The sequence below is a fragment of the Mustela lutreola genome, chromosome 3 (genome assembly GCF_030435805.1).
Source record: "Mustela lutreola isolate mMusLut2 chromosome 3, mMusLut2.pri, whole genome shotgun sequence".
NCBI classification, from domain to species: domain Eukaryota; kingdom Metazoa; phylum Chordata; class Mammalia; order Carnivora; family Mustelidae; genus Mustela; species Mustela lutreola.
Genome location: NC_081292.1, coordinates 160,713,829 through 160,739,856, shown reverse-complemented (window position 1 = coordinate 160,739,856; position 26,028 = coordinate 160,713,829). Strand labels below are relative to the sequence as shown.

The following is a 26,028-nucleotide window of genomic DNA, read 5'->3' as shown; positions in this document are numbered from 1 at the left end:
CTGAGGTGGGGACACTGTAAGGTGCATCGAATTAGCCAGCGGGGATCAGAGTCAGAGCGACTTTTGAGATCCCTTCTAACCCTGTGTCCCGTGGCCTTAGGAAGCTCTTGAAAGGGGTAGTTCCTCGTGTGTGTGTGTGTGTGTGTGTGTGTGTGTGTGTGTGTATGTGTGAAAGAAAGAGAGAGAGACCTTATGTAGAAACACAGTTGGTCCCAGAGATGAATCCTGTGTGGCATCTTTGCCTTCTGCTCACCTTTGCCTCAGAGTTCAGAGGACCAGGAGACCCCAGAGGATCATGGGAGTGGGAGGGGGCCGCAGGAATGCTGTGGCAGTGGCTGGATCCCCCCTGCTGCTCTTCCCCCGGGGGTCAGGTTCACATGCTGGACTTTATGAAACTTGAGGAGTTTGCTTCTTTACAGGATGCTTTTGATGATGTGGTGAAGTATTTTGGAGAAAACCCCAAGACAACTCCACCCTCTGTCTTCTTTCCCGTCTTTGTCCGGTTTGTGAAAGCCTATAAGGTAAATAGCCTTCCTTGGTGCTGGTCGTCAAGGGGGTGTCCTCCAGACCTGCGTCTGGTCTCTGGTCTCCGCTGCTGTGTGGTGGCCTCCCCTGTTCCTTCAGGCAGCAGATCTGGGAGGTCAGCGTGAGTCCAAACAGTCTCTACTCCTGTGGGGGCTGCATGTTCCTGGGGCCCTCAGCCCACCATGCTCCCTGTCTCCAGCCAGCCAGGCCTGCGGTTCAGCCTAAAGACAAAAACTCTTGACTGCCCTTTGGGGCAAGTGAAGACACTCCAGAACCATCCCTTCCTCACTGACTGTTCACTCTTGTGGGGGCAGGTGAAGGACTTAGAGACTCCAGGCTTCCCATGCGGTTGTTGGACAGGTGAAAGGAGTGGCCTCTGGCCTGTGGCAAGGGTACTGTAGCTGAGGTCAGGGACATCCTGCTCGTGCGTGTCCTGCCCAAGCCGTTAGGTCATCTAGACCAGTATTTCTCTGGCGTGGACTGAAGGATGGTGCTAGGTAGAATGCTTGCTGTCTGTTTCCTCATCTGGACCAACAGTGGCCCTTCCTTTAAATAGCCTGTTTGACACAATCCAGGTCTTGAAAAAGCATGTGACCCAAAGAGGCATGTGTTGGAAGAATTTGTTCCTTGAGAAAGAATAAGTGGGGGGCGTGGGGGGAGGTGGTTGTTAGCAGCTGTTAGTGGCTGTTAGTGCCCTTAGGAGACATTGCAGGCTGTACTCGCCAAGGTTGTCTAAGTATAACCTCAGGAACGTTGGTGGAGGAAGGAGTGTGATTATAGGGGAGGAGGGATGAGGCTTTTTTTTTTTTAAATTCTATTTACTTTGAGGGAGAGAACATGAGCGGGTTTGGGGGAAAAAGGGAGAGGGAGAAGCAGACTCCCACTGTGCAGGGAGCTTGATGTGGGCCTCAATCCCAGGACCCTGGGATCATAACCTGAGCTGAAGGTAGATGCTGGGGAGCCACCCAGGTGCCCCAGGTCATCTACCTTTTTGAGAAACAATCTCTTGGAGATAGTGGGTCACTTCTCTAGCTCCAGAATCGTCCTTTGGCCTTTTCCTGAAATTCAGAAGGTTACATTATTTATCTATCAGCATGGCTTCGTGTGGCAGTGATGTCACAAGCTGTTTGCAGAAGGGAAGGGGAGGCTGAACCCGAACACAGGACAGAGACCTGGACGCTGGAGGTGGTCTCTGGTCCCTAGCCACTGCTAACCATGTGCTCGGGGTTCACTGGCTGGAAATGCCTGTGCCCTGCAGACGTGACTCACAGTGATTCTTGTTATGTGCTAGGACCACATTTCCTCAGAGCCTGAGGTCTGTACAGAAAAATCTGGGCTATTTTTAAATTGTAGAATATAAATTGGGAAGTGGGTCTGGTTGGTCCCAAAGCCCGATACTGCAGCCGGGGTATAGCAAAGGACAAAGCGAAGTTCCTTGGTGACCTGTGTGGGGTGGCGCAGGTCAGAGCCTGTCAGTGAGCCGCTTCCACATTGTCGTTTCACCCCGTGTCCTGTTAGGGGGCTCCGAGGGGTCTCTGTCAGGCAGTGGCGGTGTGGGGTGTTTTACTGGCCATTGATACTGCACGATGAATGACTCCCAGGCTAACAGTGACCTGGGGACCTTTTGGGCAGACACTGGGGCTCTGGGATGTCATCCCTCCTTTCGCTCCCCAAGTCTGAACCAGAATGTAACTTAAGGGAGAAGTAAAGGGGTCCAAAATGTAAACTTTATTCTTGATAATAGCTGGACTGGAGGGTGTGGTGAGTGTCTGTGAGCTTCTACCTCGGCCCTAAACTAGATAACTGACTCTAGCGCTTCACAGCGAGACTGTTAGAAGTCTCTTTAGGGAGCCTGGCTTCAAAGCAGAGAATGTGCAGGAGAGCTGAGCAGAGGTGAGCCTGTCTTGATTTCCTGTCCCAAACTCATCAGACAAGTCACTCTGTGGCCCTTGGGAAGGAGTGAGCTATGGGGTGAGACCCCCTGGAGGCAAGGGAATGGAGGTTTTCCCCTAACAGTGGGCAGAAGGAGAGGAATCTGAACTCTTGCTTTTGGAAAAAACTTTAGGTAGGTGGACAGGTTCTGGAAGCAAAACAAGCTCACATGGAAATCCCAGAGCAGAGCTGCCTGGATAGTTTCCATCCACATCTCTGGGACGGGCTGAGAAGCAGTGTGTGTGTGTGTGTGGGGGGGTCCTCAGGAAAGACGTTCTGGACAAGGTACATCATGATTGCTGGATGTTGAGGAGATGTGATAGAGACCAACAGGGAAAGCCCCGAATCAGTGTCCCTGATAAGCCTAAATGTAGATCATGTCCCTTCCCCTCCACTCTGATACCTGGCTCGCCAACATTCTCTTAGGAGCAACTTTAAAATACCTTGATGGCTGTCACTTCCATGGACTAATCTTTGGGTTCCTTTGACTTTGCCCAGCAAGCAGAAGAGGAAAATGAGCTGAGGAAAAAGCAGGAACAAGCCCTCATGGAAAAACTCCTAGAGCAGGAAGCTCTGATGGAGCAGCAGGATCCAAAGGTGAGACGTGGCCAGGGCCTGAGATGGCCTCGTCTGAGCCAGCAGGGAAGGGGGGCGAATGCTAGACCTGCACGCATGCCTGACGGCTTTCCGCCAGGGCTTGGAAGCCGGGCTCGTGGATTTGTTGTTCATCCTTTGTTCTGCACACAGTAGAAAGAAGTGAAGAACAGGTGTGTGCAGCTTTTCCGGGCGTACAGAGATCAGGAACTTAAGTCTTGTGGCTGTCTAGTGATATCATGCCAGGTAGCCCGATGAGGACCTGTGGGGGGTGGCTTCACAGGGTCGCCCTTGGTGCAGCCTCCATGGCTGGCTGCTTCACTCTGAGGAACGGGATGGAGGATTCCTGGGAGGGAAGCAGCTCGGGTGCTGCAGGCCACAGGGCTGGAGGTCAGGGTGTTCTTCATCCCCATCCTCTGCACCAAAGCTCGAGAAATGGATGGTTGTCCCCAGCTGCCTCTTGTAGCCAGACTATCCAGCCTTCCTGCTGCCGCCAGCTGGAGTTCTGCGTGGTTTTCCCAGAAAGTTTTTTTTTCCCCCAGAAGCTTTCTGAGTGTTTCTCTGAGCAGGATTTGGGATGGGGCTGCTTGTGTTTTTGGCTGAGGCTGCTTGTTGGTAACAGAATGCTCAGACACAGTTTGGATCTTCTCAAGCCCCCATGGGTGCTGGTCCCTCTCATCTCTGCCATCCTTCTTTCTCCTCAGTCTCCTTCCCACAAATCAAAGAGGCAGCAGCAGGAATTAATTGCAGAATTGAGAAGGCGACAAGTGAAAGATAACAGACATGTATATGAAGGAAAAGACGGTGCCATTGAAGACATTATCACAGGTAAAAGATATTTTCTCCTAGTAGCCCGTAGAGACCCCACTGATCCTGCCCACAGTGGACCCCTTCCACAGCTTGCTACTTTTGGTCAAATTTATGAGGTCTTCAAGTGACTTGGTGCAGACCCAGAATTATGGGGAAGGACTCCTTGCTAGTGTTGGAAGTAGATTCCTAGTAGCCTGTATACTGCCTGTCAGAAAACCCCAGCACTCTCTGAGAACTCTTTCGTCATTATCATTGGAACCCCACAGATTTCACCAGGCTCCTCCTCCTGATGGTTTTCCACTGTCTTGGGTTTAGTTCCCTGCTCCATTTTCTACCTTGTGGCCCCTCCCACCCACCTGCCTGACTAATAAGTACCACGGACAAGGCCCACGCAGGGTTGTGTACTAACCACGGTCAGTACAGATTTTTCCAGCATGCTCTTTAAAAGCGTTTTTAAGTCATTCAAAGTAACTGAAGACAAGAGGAAATCGGGAGCTAGAGCTTTCATTCTGATAGGCCAACAGGCTTCTCAGGCTGCTCAGCTAGAAATGAGTGGTATCTAACCCAGCTTGGTCCTTGTCTGATTAAGTTGTAGCTTTAATGCTTGCTGCTTGAATCCATTCTCCAGAGATTCTGCATTCTCTTATAGTTGAGACAATAATTGGAGCCACTGTCCTTGGCATTGGCTGCAAGTGACTTTCATGTCTGTTGCATATGAATACTGGTTTTTTTTTTTTTTTTTTTTTTTTAGCTTCCAAGATACTTACCACTTTTTTATTGTAGAGAATTTTAAAAATACACAATGCAGAAGTACAGAGAACAGCCCGAGGAGTTCTGTATACCCATCATCTTTGAACAATTCCCAACTCCTGGCCAGCCTTGTTATGTGTCTGCTTCTACCTGCTCCCCATTCCCTAATCTCTGGGATTCTGAAGCAAATCTAAGACGTACAATTTCATCTGTATTTCAGTGTATGTGTCTTCAAAAGATAAGGATTCTACAATAAAGCAAACAATCATAGCCAGAGTATCTTTGTCACACACCTCCAAAACTAACAACTTTTTAACATCAAGTACACATTAGTCACATGTCCCCAGCTGTCCTAATTCTTTAAGAATGTTAACTGTCAGAATTTTGATTTCTCATTTTTTGTGAATAGCTTACCATCATAATTAGGGATCCCCAAAGCCAAAACTATCATTTTTTTTTTTCACCAGTTCAGACCCAAGGAAATAAAATAGGTACATAGATCACTAACAGGAAGTCAGTAAGAGTTTCTGGCCTAGCGTTAAAGCGGTCTCAGTCGTCAGTGGCTAGGTAAGTGGCTGGTAACATGCCTGTGTCTGTGTATGGCGCGCACACAGTCTCTACGTGCGTTCCTGCCTGTGTCTCCTTGTTCATTCTGCATTGGTTTGCACGTGGCCCCTCAGGTAAAGTCCCCCATTGTTGGGCACCTCTCTTTGTTTCCCTGGCACTGAGGGAGCTGTTTTGCTCTCAGCAAGACTAAGAGCAGGTCTTTTGGGGCTGAGCACCTATTTGACTCAATGCCGCAATAGGATTAACTTGTTGGGAGAGAAGCATTTAGCCTCGAACAGCAAGAGCTCCTTTTCCAGTAGGCTGTTCTCCATCTCGGTGACCCCTGGGTTGTCAAATGAGCAAAATGTACATTTTCTATTTGCCTGATCTCATCGTTAAGCTGCTGTTGGAGTTGAATGAGTATCTGCTTACAGATCCTACCGTTTTTATTCTCTTTAAAATATTTTTCGTTTCCCATCCGCCAAGCCCCAGACTGAGAACTGTTTTAGACTTAATGAACTCATTTGGGTGTACATTGCCTTTCCCCATCTCCAGGTATGATTAACAAAGCACTAACCATGTACTAATTTGATAGATCCTGGCTTTTTACTCTCTTCTGTTTGTCTTATTTGGCTGTCATTTTCAACGCAGTGCTGAAGACTGTGCCCTTTACTGCTCGCACCGCCAAGCGTGGCTCTCGATTTTTCTGCGAACCTGTTCTTACTGAGGAATACCATTACTAAACCATTACTCTTTCTCACCCGATGCTCTTAAAAGGTTGCTACAGATTTTTTGACCTCTTATGTCCCTCTGTATGTCTACTAGGACCCCCGAAGATGCTAGCATGGCATCTCCGTCTCCGCCATGTTGTAGTTTATGTTGCCTTCACACTGCATGGTTTTGCACGCCTGTTGTTACTGTTCACTCACTGCCACTTTCCTATGTCTGTGAATCCACGTGCCTGCGGTGGTCTGAGTGTGTGTGAGTTGAAATAATAGAATTGCTTGTAGAAATTTTTAGAACAATATTGTAAATAGAGCATGACTTTTGAGAATTAGCACTAGGATCAGCAGCTGAGTGGTTATAAGGCTTTTGGGCTAGTGCCTTTGAGTACAAAATGATAGTCATTAATAACAATAACTAATTATACCTAACATTTATTGAGCACTTGCTGTGTTTTAATAGGTTTACAGATATTAAACCGGCTTCCTTTCTGTATTCAGTTAGCATGCCTTGATAACAAAATGAGCTGTGTGCAAGCGCTCAGGAATGCAAAGTGCCCAGAAGTTGAAAAATGATATGCAGAAAGAACTGTTAATCACACAGTTGTAAATTGGGACTTTCTTAACTGTCTTACGTCACCTCTAGCCATCACCCACAGTGTGGAGCTCACAGTACAAGTGAGGAACCCTGGGCACATGGAAGTCTGTATAAGTTGATATAGGCAAGCCATAACGTTATACCCGGCCTCTTTTCCTTCTGGGCGTCATGCCCAAGTTTAGTTACCAGCAGTTCCACATTGGAGCAGGGCTGTGAGGCAGAAAGTGAAAACAAAGGCTTTAGGAACTCCCCATAGTCTCTCATTCACGCTTCTTCACTGCGACTCTGTTCCATGTCAAATCCAGGGTATTTCCCTTGTGATGAGATGATATCTGGACCTGCTTTTTTGGTTAGGAGGGTGGCATCCAGAAATACTAATAGCAAATACCTATTATTGGAAAATGCCACTATTCTTAGAAAAAAAAATCCCAATATTTTCAAGAAGTAAACTGCTTGCCCTTGGTTCCTGATGGCTAGATAAGAAACTTCTTTGCAGTGTCCAGCTGATTAGAAAAGGGACAAGGCAAGCCCATACTCTAATTAGATATAACTCCCACGTTGAGATTGACATGGAACAGGTTACGTGTTTGTTTTGTGGCATTAACTCTTCTGTGAATTATACTTGTTATGCATGTTCCTCTGACGATCTCAAGAGGATGTGGTGCATTGTTGCTTGCTCTGCAGCATACTTACCCACCTGTGCTTATTAACAAGGCTAGACACTGTCATCTGCTCAGCTAATTGTTCCTGTCAGTTTTGTGGCTGGACTATCATCCTGGAGCCAAACTTCAAAGCAGCTTGGATTTGGGTGGTCAGAGAGCTGGGTGGGAAGACACTCTGATCTTTCCCTTGTTTTATCTAACACCTCTTGTATTAATGGCCTCCCATTCTCCTCCCCTGTTGGCTAACATGCCAGATATGTTAAGCACTAAGTTGAATTGCTTTCCATTTTCATCCCATTTTTACTTAACCATCATTTTGTGTTTTTGTTTTTTTCTGTTTAGCCTTAAAGAAGAATAATATCACTAAATTTCCAAATGTTCACTCGAGGGTAAGGATTTCTTCTAGCACACCGGTGGTGGAGGATACACAGAGCTGGCAAGCATCACTTTTTACTTAGCTTCCTCCTCTCTCTGTATGCAGATCAGTGGTTTCAGTCTATGGCTGAGGGTAATACTGGTGAGAGTCTGACAAGGGAGAAATTTTTGTAACCTCACATTACAGTGATGTGAGGCAGAGCCTCTCTGTTGGACTCTTTGTGGCCTGCTTCCAAATTATCAAGTGTGATGGCTTGGGCAAGGGTATTTGCTGATGATTGTTCTTGCTTTGGGTGCTAAGCTGTCTTTCCCTTACTGTTTTCTTGGCCTCTGAGTTAATCAGTTAAACCCTCTTGATTTGAAGAAACCGAGAGCAAGTCCTGGCCAGGGAACATGATCTATATATAGCCTTTGAAGAAAGATTTGGATCTTCAGACCCAATTGTTCGGAAGACTCAGGAATTATAGAGCTACAAGTCATCACATACCTTTACCAAAAGTGGAATTCTGACCTTGCCTTATCATTCTGGGCAAGAAGCAGAAGCTTGAGAGGATTAGGGCATGTATAAAACTATTCTTCCCTTGAATTTAGAAAGAGCGAGGCAGGGTGACGAATTGCAAGGAGTCAGGATTGGTGGGGACTATGCTGAACCTGAGAGCATAGGTTTCAGCACTCCCTCAGCTCCTTTCTTTTTGCCATGTGAAAATTTGGGCTCAGTATTGCCAGACTCTCCAGTTATCCAAGGAAGTCAGAAACCCTCTTTTTAAATATTAATTATTTACAAGATCAGGAATTTGTATTTAAAAGTATAAGTTGGGGTCTAAACATTTTGTAGGTCAGATATGGCCCATTGGCTCCATTTTCAAGCTATTACAAGATCAGGAATTTGTATTTAAAAGTATAAGTTGGGGTCTAAACATTTTGTAGGCCAGATATGGCCCATTGGCTCCATTTTCAAGCTACCGAGTAGGTAAAGGAATAAAAAATTGTTGGTGTTTATGTTTCCCCTTTCAAAGATAGAATGTCTCCTAACAGAAGTCAACAATGTGAAGGGAAATAAATACTAAGTAAATGAAACAGTGGGACGGGGTTGTGGGGGGTGCGCGGAGTACACCGCCTACCCTGACGCAGTCAGAAGCAGCTTACCTGCTGGCTAGGCTACCTACCTTAAGTATTCATTACGAAAGCATGATTTCGTATTAAGAATGTTTACATAGAATAAAATGTCTTTGTTTAGCCCACTGTATTCTACTAGAATAATGCCTGCTTGAACCAGTATGCAGTGGTTGAGTCATTCATTCAACAAGGGTTTTTTGTTTTTTTTATATTAGGCATTTTTAAACATTCTGTGCATTTGTAGTACAAATTGGAGAATGCTGGAAGGCCCAAACAACTTCTCCCCTCTAATGAAAAGTAGGAAATACTGGGTGGCAGGAGACAATGTACAGGAATGAAGTATTATTTTGATTTAGTGATTATTTTTGTTTAGTGATTGGGCATTGTGTTTCACAAAATAAAAAAAAGACCTCAGCTAATACTAACTGAATACAAATAATGGGACCTCTGCGTGCAAAATAAGCGTAGTGTCTGTCCTGTGATTAAAATTCCAGAAAAGATAGGATAGGGTAGTTGGTTTATTAATGTTGCAGTTTAAAATTCATTACAATTATTGATATTCAGGTTTTCAGAAGAAAAAGGACAGAACTAAGCCAATGCTTTTTCCAATTGAAGAAACATTTCAAAATAAGACTCCAGCTAGATTCTCTAGATTCTCTGGCCAGTGACAAGAACAGTTGCCTTTCCTATATATTTTTCTAAAAAGTTCCAGAATCACATCAGTATTACATCCTGCTTTAAATATTGAGGGCAAAGTACATGTCTGGCTCAAATACTCAATGAGTTTTAAGGACCTGTTAGCTGATTCTTCTACACAAGCTGCTTTGATTGGCTGCCAGCTGACCTTTGTCTTGCTTAGACACATGATACTAAAGGTTGCAATTCTCTGATTGATACTCTCCTCTTTACAGATCTTAGAAACCAACCATACAGACGAGCCGATGCGGTGAGGAGAAGTGTCAGGCGGCGCTTTGATGATCAGAACCTGCGTTCTGTTAATGGTGCCGAGATAACCATGTGAACCTGAGACCTGCCTGTATGAGTAGAGTATACGTGAATGAAACTTTCCACATGAACTTTATGTGCTACCATGTAACCGCAACCTTGAACATTGATAAAATATTCTAAGGGCTCAGATTTAGCAAACACATAGGAATTTAAAAATGACGGGCTCTCCTTTCAACCTTTGTTAACAAGTGCCTAAAAGTGGAAGTACCTGCTCAGATTAATCAAAGCAATAGGGTTTGATTTGATTAGGTATCTTTTTACACCAGTGTATTACCCAATTTTTTAACCAAAATGTAAATTTCGTATTATACTCATTATCTGCCATTGTGATTGTCCCATGATGGCACACCCTGGTTTCCTGATAAGTTGTAAATAACATGGATGCAACTGCTGTGGGTTTCCTTTGCTGAGATGTTTAAAGAAAAAAGTTGCTTTTGTGTTTTAGACATATCCATCAACTTTGTTATTTTTAAGGGCTTGCAACCTGGAAGAAAGAAAGTCACATATAAGCTCCTGTCCATAACCAAGCCCCAGCCAAGTACAAACAGGATGCACTGCAGTGGAACAGAGGTCACTCAGCTCTCTCATTTTACATTCTACACTGCTGTACTCGGGTAGGACACCCTGTGAGAGTTCACCAGTATGAATGCAAGGATATGATGGCATACAAATTTGTGTAAGATTTTTTTGCAGTACTGTGTTCTTCAGCTAGAGGCAGCTTTTAAAATAATAATAATGCAGATGTATTTATTAATTAGCACTAAAATTAACATCTCAGTAATCAGTATTAGGATTTCTGAGGACCATTATGGGCCTATTCTGAGAACAGAAATTGGTGCCTTGCTAGCCAGGGAGAAGTTCATTAGCTCTATCAAGCATTTCAATTACTTCTGCTAGCTAGTAGTGTAGTTAACCTAGCCTTATTCTCCTGACAATCGCAGTGCCCCCCCCCGCCGCGCCCACCCTTTTGTAAACCAGAGAAGATATATTTGGCATCATTGCTTTATAGGGAATTGCAAATTAAATTGCTTGAAATGTTCACATTTGGATTAAGCTTAAGTGATACATAATAGGACTAAATGGCCAACTAAGCCACTGTTATTTTTCCTTCCTCTCTGGCAGGGCACTTGATCCATTCCAAAGTCAAAAACTGGACTAAAGCTGATTTGTACTTTACATATTATACACTCTGCTTCTGGCTTACTTCTTGGTACATCAATATATTAATTGTAAAGTTTATTGTATAGTATTTAACCACTGAATTTCTTATTTTATGTTGTGCTTATGTGAACCCCTTGGTGAAGGTCCCATTTTCCTTGGATAATGTGTAGTTATATGATCTCTTTTTAAATGTACAGATATTTTGCTATAAAATTGGTGCAGTTTTTTATGGTTTTTACACTTTAATTCCCACCTAAGCCTCTGGGTAATATTGTAAATATTGTTTAAAAATGCATCAGCCTGTGCTATACAATCTGAATGTTATTTTAACTTATAGTTTTTTTTAATATATATATTTAACTACAAGGACAGTTTAGGGATCAGTTACCACATTTCACTTTAGCATACCTATTTACAAAAAATTACTTTTAAAACTGCCACCTGCTAGCACATTTTCATAAATGTGTACTTTAAAAAGAACATGCCAAGATTTTGTCTGTTAACATTGATTTTGATGAAAAAAACAATTTGACCATGATACAACACAAGTAGTTGGCCCTTTTTGACAGGCGGCTGCTTTCCAAAGCTTAATACTAAAAAGCATATATTAAAATAGTTGCCTATTTATTAATCAACAAATAGACAATAATGTTGGCATGTTCTTTTCTGTTTATTAATGGGCTTGCCTTCTTAGCAATATTAGAAATGTTTTATAAAAAAGCAATTCATGTTACTTTTCTGGTCTTTTCATGACATATGAGCAAATAAACTATTTACACTATTATCCTGTAATATGTTGTAGTCTTTCAATGACATACTTTAATGGGGGGGGGGCGTGGGGAGAGTTTACCAGTGTTACATGCTTTTATCTTCTAGGAAGTTATTTCTTACTGATATGCTCTTGATCACTTGCTGTATGGAATATAAGAACCTAACAGATTTGGTAGTGGGGGATACATCTCCAAAATTGTACTTACCAATTTATTGCTTCCAGAGAAACACTGGTGTTTGTTGAAGATGTTACTCCCCATCCCCCAAATTTGTTTTAATGAGGATGTTGTGTGTATATTGATAGGTTATGTGTGGACCACACAGACGTAACCCTGCAACCAAATACTACATTGGTTGGCAAGGTACGTACAAGCAGTTTGGCTTCCACTGCCCAACCAAACATGCTGATATTTTTAATTATTAATTCCAAATCTTCAGTGCAACATTCAGTATATTCTTTTTAGGAAAGCAAGGAAATTTGGTATTTTAGAAAACTGTCCAAGTGGCTTAAAACAACTGTTTAAAAAAATTTTAGGATTTTATTTGAGAGAGAAGGAAAACACAAGTGGGGAGGGGGGGGCAGAGCGAGAAGCAGACTTCCTACTGAGCAGAGGAGCCTGACGTGGGGCTTCATTCCAGCCCCCTGAGACGACCTGAGATGAAGTCACCCAAGCGCCCCTCAAAAACTTTCTTAGAGAGGCATGAATAAAGTTTAATTATTGTTACCAATTCAGTGCTCTTCTTACGCCACAGTTATACAATGTCGTTGAAGCTTTATTTTATAAAGAGGGGGTAAAGTTAAATTCCAGTTAGTAAAATTCTCTAGTTTGTGCCTCATGGTAAAAGAAATAGTATCTTTAATATTCTACAAATTCAAAAACATTTTCAAAACCAAAGCACAGCAATAAGTTCAAATGAGATACAGGTATGGTTAGGTATGGGTGGGGCATTACATACCATTAATATCCACTCTTAAAGATAATTACCAGTGACTTCAAAATAATATCCTTATTCTCAACTCCCAATCCTCTAAAACATCTAAATTCTAATCCACTAAAATTCATTGATTGCCCAAGGGGCCCTGACGACTCAACAATGCTTAGCACAGGAAGGGACTTGATACCCATCAAAGACTGTTCAACATACTCGATTTTGTAAAATTACCTTTTTAGACTCAAGCTACACTCTTATGATAGCTTTACAATGGGCATACCTATTAGTTTTAATATTTGGTAAAACAGCTCTTAGCCCTAAGACATTTTTAAAATTTTTATCAGAAATGTCTACAAAGATGATCAGCTCAGTATATGCAAAAGGATTAATCTGATAGTTTTTCATTTCTCTTAAAACTAATACCTGACCTAATTCCAAGAAAAAAATTCGAAGCAAGAAACAAATGCAAGAAGGTTAGATATACTTTCTTTGATATAGTTTTTTTTTATAGAGGCAAGTTTTACACGGAGGAAACAGAATGCGGGCCTCTAGCATCTCACAGCAAAGAACTGCATAGGAGGGGTACTTAAAGGAAAAAGCGAACACAAATCCAACTTAGTAAAAGATGCCATCTTTTCTAGTAAATTATATTTATTTACAAAAGGTCTAATTTTATATAACTATTAAGTTCTTTACATCAGAACAATATATAAACAGAAGAGAAAATCTGGTAATTACAAACACAGAAAATAGAAACTTGTTCCCCCTTATCATTACTCACCTTTCAGAAAAAAATCTTCTGTTAAGTTGTATAGAGGTAGGCAAGAGACCAAACCTACCAAATTTCAGGCAGGACCAAAATAAAGGAGTATTTATATATAGACATTTTAGATGCCCCAAGGAACAGCATAAAAGGGCATCAAGAAATGGCTTAGTTGGATTATGATCTGATTAGGCAGCCACTCTATTTCAGTCTATGAATGAAAACTGGGGTGAGGGTGGGGGTTAGCTAGTTCCCCTGAAATGCAAACATCAACCTAGGCCATAACACCTGGGGCACTTACCAATCATTAACAATAATGAGATGGCCTTGAAGTGTAGATTATATTGAGTCACAAAAGCAATTTTTATATAGCCAGTTTTTTGAAAAGCATAGAAAATCTACAATTAAGGAACTTACTGCAAGGGAGACAGCTAAATGAAGGGCTAGGGGGAGTGTGCAGGTACTTGAAGCAAAATCATCTCACTTCCCATACCTCACCCTTTGTTGGAAATAGCCTGAAATGATTAGTTCTCAATTTAGAATTTGGGAATTTTGTCACTGTTTCCAAGCATGGCCTTTACCACTAACTCTGGCCTAGCTAAACATTAGCTCTTCAAATAGAAGTTTATTACTTTTAAACTACTATGGTATCTTAATTTATGAATATGAAAAGCTACATTTCAAATCATCACAAGGGGTTTCTTTTCCTACTCAGAAACACGAAAGTTATATGTTCTCGCTAACAAGCTTTGGAAATTTCTGTAGGAAAAGATAAAGCCACTCACTAGAAGTTATCTTCAGTGGTGCACTTCAATTATGTATGTGGCTTTAGTTGTGGGTTAGTAGAGTTTATTGCGATGATGCTTTTTCAAGCCCTGTAATATAGTTACTTGGTACCATGGATGCTGAATGTATCTGCCAACTATTTTACAATCATTCAGTATAGGCCTACAATGTGCCAGGTACTGTTCTAATCCACAGGATATAACAGTAAATGAAACACAAATCCCTGTCTCCAAGGAACCTGACCACCATTTACGTTAACACAACTGAAAAACGTAAGAGCAAGGTAAGATTTAATAAAGAAGGTAAGAATTATTAGACTAGTACATGCCATTACCAGAACCAAAAAGTAAAATTGTAAGCCTACTTAGAACACAATTCCATGAAAAATTACTCATGACATTATTTTGCTTTTTCTTTATTTAAAATGAGTGGTTTTACTTAAGAGAATGTAAAAGAATTAAAATTGTACCTGATACTGAGAGAGATACATCCCCAAGGGAAAAGAAAAGTCTGATTTAAGATACAAGCAATTAATGTGATTTGCCTCATTTTGCTTTTAGAAATGTTTATTTGGTTCCTTAGTTTTGTAATTTACATTTAATTTACATAATATTCTTAAATATTCTATAAACTTATAGCATTCATCACTCTTCCCTGGGTACTATTTGATTGGAAGCCTTTCTCTCTCAAATAGCATCTAGGCTTAAAAACAAAACAAAAAACAAAACCCCCAAACCCCATATGGCTACCCCTTTCTGATGCAAAAAGAAAAGTGGCTGCCTAGTCAGCACTGAGTTGACCTTTAACACTGGAAGAAAACCGGGATCATCCAGGCAAATGTTTCTTAACACAGAATACAGGCCCTTTGGTAAAAGAAAATTATGGACCATCTTTCCAGAAAAATGTACAGAGAGACATTTCAGTTTTTACAGTTTCTTCACTCTACCACTATGAATAGAGCTTTACTCTAGGCCGTTTTTATAGCTGTATAAAATGAGGCCCAATTAGCAAAAGTCAAGATGTGACACTGATCATTTTCAAATTTACTGGGAGGCATATATGAAGTTCTTACTGTTGAAAAACATGAATAATCTGTATTTCTGAAGCTGCTTTGGGTAATAATGAAATTGCCTTGCTGTGTTTTTTTTTTTTTTTAAAGGAGCATTGCTGTTATTTTTTAAAAGCATTAAGTTATTTAAACAAACTTGGGAAAGTGCAAAGAATTCATCATATTTGACTAACTTTTCATACAAATTCAATTTTCCCATATAGGAATTACTGGACTGGGAGAAAACAAAAACATCAAATACTGAAGATTCTGATTTTGACTACTATAATAATAAATGTATTAGTAAATTTAACCAGTAACTAATATTAATGATACAGAGGAAGAAAAACTCAACATTTACCAAAGTCTGATGCTTAACTGAATATATAACTTCCCCTCATCTAAAAATAAACACACTTTCCTGTTTGAACACATTTGTTCAAACCCCTTTTTGAACATCTAAGACATTTCAGCTTTTACCAAACTGAAAATTGAGAAACCTAATCTTCCCATCACCTGTGACTTCAGACTGTACAGTACCTTTTGGTAACTAAATCCCATTTGATGGGCTCATTAAAGGTAGACAAGGATTACAGTCACTTCAATTACATCTTTTATAATGTCGTTATATTTTGAGTAGCCATTTATTCAATAGTTTTATTTTTAGGTCAGATAATTTTCATGGGTGAATTATAGAGAAACTTGAATTTGTATTGTAGGAATTTGAGGTGATAAGACAGTATCTCTAAGAAATACAGAAATCTATTTTGAGGACATGCTAAAACATATCAATAACTTTTTATTTAAATAGAAAAATTAAAACTTTAAAGTTGCACTTAAAAAATCATCATTCATGGAATTAAAACAAAATTTTACAGATTCTAAATTAAATTCTCTTATGAAACACCACTAGTATTTCTGCCAGTATCATATGCATTTTGAAGATTTTGCCACTGACTTCCATGTCAAGTGTCTGACATGATTAGCAATATTAACGCATTATGAGACCTCTGAGAATTAAATCTAGGCAACTCCCGATTGCCAAAGTTGTTATAGTTTTTGGTTCTAATATACAATAAGAGACTAACCTTAAGCAAGCAACTTGATTACTTCACATCTTCTAAGGATAGTGATTCTCATTTTCCACAGTCATGTCCGTTTTCACAGCAGAAAAATGACTTGGCAGAGAAAAGTTTAGAAATAACCCCCCACCCCCACCCTTTTTTGAGGCTTTCAACAGTGGATGCTAGATTTAATTGCAAAAGTATGCAGGGATGGGAAAAAGCAGTCCTGGTCATTTGAACTTCTCAAATTCATTAGAATGGTGAAGGAAAAAAAAATGAATTAATATTTGTTCTTCTAAATTCCAACTTGAAATAGGATCGCTTGAAGTGTCCAAAATAAAAAAATATCTAATGCCAAAGACTATGTGCTAAAATTTACTTATTAAAAAAATCTCCTGCACTGAAGGAAAATAGTATAAATTACATTACCAACCTTCAAAAGTTAGCATGTAAAGAGTATTCTACCTTCAAACCATTGCCTCTCTAAAGTTTTCTATAGGAAATTTGTAGATCAAAAACAAATTACAGGGGCCTCAAATGTACTGATTTATAATATTCTTAAATATTAAAAAGGAAAGGAACCTAGCTATGTGGGTAAGATGAAGCAAAATTTCAAGGATTTAGTATCTTTAAATGATCATACAACTTTTTTTTATAGCTGAGTAGTTTAAGTAGAAATAAATACTAGTACACGCTAGAAGAGAAGGTTTAATAATTGATAAAAATGTACAAAAATATTCAAATCAGAAATGCTTTAGAATGTGTACCACGAAGTCAATACTTCTCAGTGAATAGGGAAGGTAAAAGACTTCCTCAATGAAAAAAAGTAAGAGAAAAGATCGGATTAAAAAAAAAAAAAGACAACTGTTAAAGAAAATGTTTAAGTCAACATTGATTTTTGTTTCAGACAAGGATATTGCAACTATCACTTAAAGTATGGTGGCACATTCTTTAGTAGGTCCTTAAGGCAATATATTTAAACTAATTTACAATTTGATTTGATGTTAACTTTTTAAACATCACCTCAAAATAATGCCCTCACAGTAGCCTTTTTTTAAAATGTTCAGATGTTTCATAAAAAATAACGGTGGCTTTGTTATAGTAGCGCTCATTAGCACCACTATCGTTAAGGGTCTACCAGGTTTCCATTAAGAACACCTATTTCTGCGTTCACCATAAAAGATCATATCAGCTTTAACCAGTTGGGTAGTGCACAAAAAAGCAGTTTTGTCAGTTGCTGGTGCTTTTTTTGTACTACTAAGTATCAAAAAAATTTTCATTATATCTTCAAAATCCAACTTCTATAAAGTAAATCAAATCGCCTCATGACTCAGAGTTCAGAACAAAGTAGAGACATCTGCAGTTATCAGTAAATTGCCACCTTTAATCCATCCTGCAGTGCCCTATGAAAGGGTCACAGAAAGACAGTTATGACCGTATGAAAATATGATTCTTGATACAGAATCAAAAGTTATTTTCAATTTCCTTTGCTTTTTATAAAGTCCACAATAACAATACTTAAATGCACTTTTTTTTTTTCCTGTGATATAATTAAAACCCAGTGTTATTTCAATTGAACTTTAAAATAGAGTCCCTGGTCTGAATTCGACTTTAAATCATACTGTAAACATATATTTGGTATAATTTATTGATCATCATCCAGTTGCTCCAAAAGGGTCCTTCTGCGCTTTTCCAATTCCCCTTCACTTAGTTCACTGCCAGAAGTATCCCAATTCCCCTGAAAAGACATTGAATACAATTACATTTAATGTCAGTACTCAAAAAGTTAAGTAGTATTGAAACTTTGAGAAAAAGGAACCAAAATATATGGCTTGTCTTCTACAGAAACAAGTCCATCACAGGGTTTAGAACTGCTCTTTCCCAAAAGCCTCCCAATGAGTTGCTAACTACTCCCTGGTTTTATAGGGCAGAATTCAGGACAAGACTTTTATATGATGCTACTTTCATTTTGCATTAATATATAAATCAGGCAGAATGGCAAACCATGGTTTCTTTCCCTTCCTCTTACACCACCGAATATACAACATTTTGTTTCCATTTAATAAAGCTAGGTGCTCATTACCTAAGGCACTATATTCCTTGTTAATTTTGTAGATTCTTGATTGCCTTCTAAGTGTTTTGTATTACAGAAAAGTATACTTTGAGCATACTATCCTAAGAAAAAAACTTAAGATTTAAGGATAAACATTTAAAATTTATGAGGAAAACATTACTTAGGCTGAAAAACAATTTAAAAAATTAATACTCTTTGTGAAAAACAACCTTAAGAAAATAGTTCATCTATCTCCTTCCATTCAGAGATTTCATTTAACTGACTACAAAGAAGAAAACTGTTAAGGTGCTATTAAGTATTCAGGAAATCTTCATTCACCAAGCGCATGCTTCAAAGTCACCAGGGCACCTTTTAAAAAGAACCTCTGTATCAACGGAATCACAATACCCAGAGGGAGGACCAGGGCTTATCTGAACTAGAGTTTAAACTAAATTCTCCATGGGTCCCTTCAGGGGCATTACTCCTGCTAAGGTGGCTTATGTTACTTTGCTGTCTTATATACATACCCACACAGATGGAAACTAAGAAGTCTACTGTTATTTGATATTAAAATGTTAATTTTGGCATGTAGTCCCTCTCCTATACCTTTGCCCTTATCTCTTCCCTCACAACGATTACTCCTAAAAGTTATTGGAATGCTACCCTTTCAAACTAGATTTAGTAGTACTGATGTCTGAGCACATCTGGAGAATCCCCAATCTGAGTCCCATATTCCTTAAATATCTGGTAGAAAACGTCCAGTGGTACTCCTTACAACTTACAAAGTAAGACTTTCACAAAAAAAAAGTCATGGAAGACTTATTTTTGAGAAATAGACAACTCAGAACACTTGCAGCAGGTATGTAGGAAAGCTATTTTGTTAAGAGGTAAATTGAATTTTCATTGTTTTCTTCAAATGGTAGCCAATCTGTAAAAAGTCTATTAAATCTGATATAAACCACAATATCCATTTTTGTATTTTGGAAACACAGGTATGAAATAATTCTGAATACTTACAGAATCCTTTCCAGTCTTTTTCTTAGGTGATTTGTGTTTTGATTCTGATCTTTGTCTAGTTCTATCTTTTTCACTTTCTCGGTCTTTTTCTTTTTTATCCTTCTCTCGTTCAGCATCTGACTCTGGAGAATCCTGTGTAAATAAAAAATATCATTAGCATTTTGATGAGGATACCACTGTTTTTTACTATCTTCATAACAGGTCATATTTAAGAACATCCATGTATTATAGGGCATGTGTTCCTAAGTATGGTGAAATTTGAATTATTAACCTTAAGGATTCTGTAACATTTCCAAGATTCATTGGAAAGATGACATTCTGATTCAGTAACATCACAAAAGAGCTTCAGTAAATTAGGGAAGAAAGCACACAAGATAGGATTATATCTATTATGTAAATGTAGACAAACATTACATTTTCTGCCAACCCAGTATTTGTTGGTTTATTCAGATATAGATACAGAATGCTGTGATTAGCTTAGTCATCTAACAGGCTGACTATTATACAATAAATTCTTTCCTCAAAATTGCAACTGAAAGCAGGACTATTATTTTTTAAAGATTTTATTTATTTAAAGCACACATGAGCATGGGAAGGGGCAAAGAGAGAGAGAGAAAGAAAATCTTCAGCAGATTCCATGATGAGCAACAGAACCCAATCCCACGACCCTGAGATCGTGATCTGAGCAGAAATCAAGTGTGGGGTGGATGCTCAACTGACTGAGCTACCTTGGTGCCCTGAAAAGCAAGATTTAAAGTGCAATGTCTCTGCCCAAGTTAAGTGGTCCGTTCTTAGATATGTATAAATTCGAGTGAGCAGCATGAAGAAAAAAAAAAATCTCATTCAAGAGGCAGTAAATATCCAGTCACTTGTGTTTTTTGAAAAAGTTCCTGAGGGTATCTTGATGCATATGTAAAATTAAGAACTATTGAAACTTGTGATTCTCACCACAGCTGCAACACATACACACATACTTAGGTCTTTCTCTAAGATTACTTAAAAAGCCAGAGTGGGAATCTTAACACTGATGTGTGTTTATTTTCAAAGCTCACTAGAATATTTTAATTGAAGATTATGGTAAAGACAAACTACCTAATTCCCGAGTTTAGGTGTCCTGGACTGCACAGGACTAGGCAAAAAAGGGTTCTACTGCCACTGAACAAGTTAAGAGCTAAAACAACCTAGGTGTAGTATAACAAAAGCTTACTTACAGATTTATGTCTCCTCTTCTTGCTTTTCTTCTTATGTTTTTTTGACTTCTTATAACTTCTCTCTAAGCAGCATGAACAGAAAAAAAGACAGTCTGAATTTGAGGACATCCAAGTGCCAATGATTTTTTTTTTCTTTGAAGTTTTATTTTGGAGTATGAGGGGGATGGTACAGAGGGAGAAGGAGACAGTGTCTTAAGCAGACTCCTTGCTGAGCAGGGGTTCAATCTCAGAGATCAGGACCAAGAAGTACCCTTAAGTGACGACGCCCCCCAATGTCAAGGATCCTATTCAAGTTAAAAGAAATGCTTACCGGACTCAGCACTAGAAGAGTGTTCTGAGGCAGACCGAGACTCTGATCGCTGTCTTTTTTTCTTTGAATGGCTGTCATCATCATCTGAATCTGACCCCTATAGAATACATATAACAATTTCATTCATAATGTTATTAACAAATATTTCAATACACTCAATAGTACCCATAATAAACTTCCTTACCGATCTAGAGCGGGACCGTTTCCTGTGATGTTTTTTAGATTTTTTAGAATGTTTCTTGTTCTTTGAATGATGATGTTGACATTCATGCTACAGAGGCAAAAGGAAAAGAATTTTAAAAGTTTACTTTAGAAGCAGATCATAAAGAATTTTTAAAGAGTATACAAAACAAGTTTATTAGAGTAAAAATCTTACTCTCATTTTGCACACTTAGGATGTACTTCCTAGAAACTGCAAAGAATTAGCAGTTAAAATGTTCTGTTCCTCCCTAATCATTCTATACCCACTCATTCTGACATCTAAAAACAATCAAGTATTAAGAAAGAACGCACTTCCTGTAGGAATGAGAATGGTATGCTTTAGTAGGGACAAGTGATATACTCCAGAAAGGCATAATCTCACTGCTTTCAAAACCAATGAAATAAAATTACATTCAAACATGGTTTTTCTGATGAATCTGGCTTTGGTCACTGAGCTAGGCTTGGCACACCATGGAAAAGAACTATCTCAGATCCATCCTTGAACTAAGATAGATAAGGCTGATCTCAGAATAAAGCAAAATCTAATCCTTTTTTCTCCACACAAGGAGGAGCATTCTCTTCCTAGTCAAATGCTAAGACCTCCTAAGATAATCTAACTCTAACACCACATGAAATCAGAAAAGGAAATGTTGTCTCTCTGGATTTTAATTCATTTATTAATGCTGCAGTAAAAGCTCCTTGCCCCCAAACTTATCTATGGGTTTGAAAATAATTCTGCTCTGGTTTACAAATGGAAATAAAACATCTGACTCAGCAGGGAAGCTCCTTTTACTCTATGTCACTGAATGCTAAATTCTTTCTCCTTTTCTAACTCCAAGACTCAGATTACTAGGGGCCAAAAACTTATTCCAATGTAATTGGCCCTTCCCTATACTACAATCTTAAACTCCCATTTATGACCTCACCACTTGACTCCCAGCACAGGTCACCAGAGAATCTTGATGATTATGAACTGGGGGACAATGAATGTTAAGATACTAGCTAGAGTAGAGCTTCTCAAAATTAAATGTACATTCTATTCTAGTGCTTGAGAATCTTGTTGAAATGATGATTCTGATGCAGGATTTCTACCAATGAGGCGTGAGTTTCTGAATTATTAAAAAGCTCCCAGGTAATGTAGTAGATGCTGCTGCTCACAAACACACTTTGAAAAGACTTAGAGGCCAACAGGACTAGATCTAGAGGCAGCTAGATTATTAAAGGTGCATGTGGATACATGTTAACAGGGCAAACTGTTGTCAACACTGAAATTCATTAAGAACAAGAAACCCAATGGAAGAGTGAACAGAAAATTAAGTGACCTCCAGTGACCAATGACCATAAGAAGCCATCATTCTAATATTAAGTATATGCCAGCTTTCAGTGTGTTGTAAAGTATCCCTATGTCCAAAACTGGCAGGGTAGCATTTTACTTTCTAAAAGCACTGACCCTGGAGTAAAACAGCCTGGACTGGAATCCTTTCCCTGTAAATTACTTCTCTTTACTTCGGTTTGCTCATCTGTAACTTCACAGGGTTGTTGTGAGGACTAAGTTCCTATATGCAGTGCTTGTAAAATTATTAGAACAATGCCTGGCCCCATATAAACACCAAATGCTTTTATTTAGTAATAAATTTAGTAATTTATATGGCATATTTACTATATACAAGTAGCCACCTAAAATCTTCATCAAAATACCCTTATTCAACTAATGGAGTAACTTCTTACAATTTTATCTTTAGTTATTTTAACAAAAACTTACTACTTATTATATTATCTTGCAGACCTCCTTGTGCACTGAACACATCTGACAGTGTACTATTTGAAATGTGTGCTTAACAAATTGTTTACTTTTCTTTAGGTTTACCAGTAATTACAGAACTCAATTCTAAAACACTGCAAAGACATGAAATAAATACGAACTGTCTCTACAAACACATCTTTATTTTTACATGCAAGCTATTTATTTAACTTAAAGGCAGGTTCTATAGAAAAATCATTTTCTTAACCATCCCAGATAATGACATCTGAAGCAGAATAATTTAAGCAAGATACTCTGATCAATCTAAATTCATTTTTTGTTTATAGTTTTACTTATTTTGCAACAGTGGAGTTAATTAAAAGAATACTAATATTACCTCAAGCACATGCATAAAATCTTTAAATATTCGTTTTCTTTCCGACTCTAGAGTTATGTCCTCAAATGCTGGCTCTTTTACAAATCTCTCCCGGATCTGAAAAATTCAGGTAAGATTACATGAATACCAAGAAAAGTATACCAATATGACTAACAAGAATCACAACAGCAAGAAGAAACGATGACAGCTCCACCCCCTCAAAGTTTATTAAATTTCTTTTCCTCTTAAGTCCAAACCATTTTCAATAAATACTCCTAAATGCAGGGTCAGAACTGAATTTATATTCTCAGTATATTTAATTTATACCCTACAAATAATTCAGCTTCTTTTTGTGGCTATAAAATGGGAAGGGAATTAACGATATTATCTTCAATTGTAAAGCAAACAGATTATTAGAAAGAATTTCCAGTCATACATACATCTTCCCAGACAGCATCCAATTCTATTGGAGGAGTAGCTTGTTTCAACATACTCTTAAATGCAGATTCTTTTCGTTTCATTTTCCGAGCCTCCTCTTTTTCTCGTTCGCGTTCACGGGCTTCTGCCTTTTCTAGTAACTTTTAGAAAATCATATTTAATCAGTTATAATAGAACAATTGAAGTAATTTATTCTTAATTTAAGCACTCTCCCATCATTTATAAGTAATGAGCCAATTTATGACACCAGTTAATTTGAGCAAAGAAAACTTCATCATTAGCCAATTATCTAAATAATCATTTTCTTTTACTTTACTACTCAGTAAAATCCTAGTCACATGCCCTCATTTCAGTAGCCTACAGCTGAAGTACTTTTAGTTGAATATATTAAAAGCTGTACTAAAGTAGTCATTTAGTACAAATGTAAAGCTAGTTGTTTTTCATAGTAAAGATAACTTACACTGTTGAAAGCCAACTTAATATTTCCGGCATCTAATGTGGTTGACCTTTTAGTTGAACTGATTATGGCCACAAAGTCTTCAAAAGTAGTATTAACTTCGACTACAAATCCTTTATCCTAGGAAAGAGAAATCTTGTCAACACTAATAATACAAAAGTTCAAGAAACACAGTATCAACATCTATAATTAAAATATACTACAGATTAACAATAAATAGTAAGTGTAGTGTTTACCTTTAGAATGTCTTTTATTATTTTCTTCTCATCATGATAACGTGCTTTAAGATCCTCAACATAAAACTTGAAAAGGTCAAGTGCAGTTGATCCTAATGAAAAAACTAAAGAAGTCAAAAGCTAGCTCTAACCAAAGAGCTGCAATTACTTTTTTGTTTATAAAACAAAATAAAGCACCCTTCCATTCCCCAACACAACCATCTGCCTCTCTGGCCCATCCCAACTACTATCTTAACTATAAATTGGGAAGAAAAGAATCTCACCCGGTTGACCAAGCATATTAGTAAATCTAATGTCGGAACTAATTGTTGGATACAATTCCATCCAAGATGACATAGAATGTAGTTGTCCATGTTCGTGCAGTTCATCTAAAAATATCTGGGGGAGGGAAAACCCAACAATAATAAAAACCCATTTTAATGAAAAGGCATCTTTAAGGACATTGGAATATTAGTGTAACATCAAAAGAAGTATTTGACACTCTTGCACCAATGGATCCCAAATAGGTTCAAGGTACAAAGAATACTTGCTCTTTAATTAAAGTAACATCTCCTTTTAGGCAAAGACCTCTTCTGCACTTCAGAGAAAGGGATCTTTGAAAAACTACATTATTTCAGTTTAAAAGAATATATATAGAAGTACAAGTTAACTAAAAACATTAGGTGTCATCTCTGATAATAAGGTTAAGGAATGTGTTTACATATTTCCTGTAAAATATACTTTTTGTTTTTAGACACAGTACCCAATATGTTCTGGCTGGTTTTTTCTTTGTTTTCTGTTTTTTTTAAATTAATAAATGTGGGCCTCTAAGAGGATATATTTTACTGAAGTGATACATAGAGCAGTTTGAAGAACCAAGACTTAACCTCATATCTGACTTAATAACCTATTTCCTAGGGTGCCTGTGTGGCTCAGTCAGTTAAGCACCTGTCTTTGGCTCAGGTCATATTTCAGGATCCTGGATTAAGCAGCGCATCAGACTCCCTGCTCAGTTTGCTTTTCCTTTTGCCTTTCCCGAATGTTGTTAATAAATAAAAGCTAACAAAAAATAAATAAATAAAACCTATTTCCTTTCTTCCATGTTAATTTTATACCCTAAATCTAAATCTTTATATGCTTATTACAATTTCTGTTCTTTATCCATTTTTAGTATTTGATTTTTCAGGACAACATATTGAGACTTGTGTACTCAACAGTGTCACACTTCCTACTTCCCCAAATTCATAGGGTGTTTATTTCTATAAACAAATGTCTCTAAAGAAATATGGTCCAAAATTCTGCTTGTGAAATTTCTATGCCTGCACTGTTCAATATGGTAGACACAGGTCAAATGTAGCTTCTAAGTGCATAAGATGTGGCTTGTCTGAACTGAGATAGGTCATTAGTATATAACACATGATGATTTCGAAGATTACCAAAAAAAAATCCTCTTTAAAAAATACTAATTCCATATTAAAATAGTATTTTGGACATACTAGGTAAAATTAAAGATTACTAAAATTAAAAATACTAAAACCCTATATGAGGCATATCAATGTCTTGAATAAAAAACCATACATGTATCACTTCACTCCACTTCTCTTCAAACATTCTTGAATGCAAAAACAAAGTAACATGCTGATACCAGTTTTAGTAACAGTAATCAGAAATATAGCCGTAATTTAGGCTTGACTAAACGACCCATGTGGACTTTACCTCAGGATTTCTCTTTCAGTTCCAGCACTGACATAATATATTCTACTTTCTGTGGCCCAGATTACCTTATTTTTATTGTATTATTATTTTATCGTATAAGGTCTCCTTATTTTAAACCACTGCAAAACC

The 26,028-nt window shown here is 38.4% G+C and overlaps 2 protein-coding genes across 24 annotated transcripts in view; one reads left to right on the top strand and one right to left on the bottom strand.

Moving 5' to 3' along the window:
* The window catches only part of FMNL2 (formin like 2), a 321,014-nt gene extending 309,431 nt beyond the window's left edge, over positions 1–11,583 (top strand). For 8 of the 16 annotated variants that reach the window (XM_059167316.1, XM_059167313.1, XM_059167320.1 and 5 more), the window contains 4 exons: positions 420–521; positions 2,956–3,054; positions 3,756–3,879; positions 9,542–11,583. In XM_059167316.1, coding sequence (XP_059023299.1) covers positions 420–521; positions 2,956–3,054; positions 3,756–3,879; positions 9,542–9,651 — 435 coding nt within the window. In that variant the 3' untranslated portion in view covers positions 9,652–11,583. Of the gene's footprint in view, positions 1–419; positions 522–2,955; positions 3,055–3,755; positions 3,880–5,808; positions 5,935–7,481; positions 7,576–9,541 lie in introns of those variants that run through there. The other 8 variants (XM_059167317.1, XM_059167309.1, XM_059167314.1 and 5 more) reach the window with 4 other exon arrangements.
* Positions 11,584–15,879: 4,296 nt separating this feature from the next.
* Positions 15,880–26,028, bottom strand: part of PRPF40A (pre-mRNA processing factor 40 homolog A) — a 55,475-nt gene continuing 45,326 nt past the window's right edge. For 4 of the 8 annotated variants that reach the window (XM_059167323.1, XM_059167326.1, XM_059167328.1 and 1 more), the window contains 10 exons: positions 24,468–24,582; positions 24,205–24,296; positions 23,972–24,088; positions 23,514–23,651; positions 23,095–23,190; positions 20,940–21,026; positions 20,756–20,852; positions 20,446–20,507; positions 19,235–19,366; positions 15,880–17,902 (listed from right to left, as the gene is read on the bottom strand). In XM_059167323.1, the coding sequence (XP_059023306.1) occupies positions 17,810–17,902; positions 19,235–19,366; positions 20,446–20,507; positions 20,756–20,852; positions 20,940–21,026; positions 23,095–23,190; positions 23,514–23,651; positions 23,972–24,088; positions 24,205–24,296; positions 24,468–24,582 (1,029 nt within the window). In that variant the 3' untranslated portion in view covers positions 15,880–17,809. Of the gene's footprint in view, positions 17,903–19,234; positions 19,367–20,445; positions 20,508–20,755; positions 20,853–20,939; positions 21,027–23,094; positions 23,191–23,513; positions 23,652–23,971; positions 24,089–24,204; positions 24,309–24,467; positions 24,583–26,028 lie in introns of all 8 variants that reach the window. The other 4 variants (XM_059167325.1, XM_059167327.1, XM_059167329.1 and 1 more) reach the window with 1 other exon arrangement.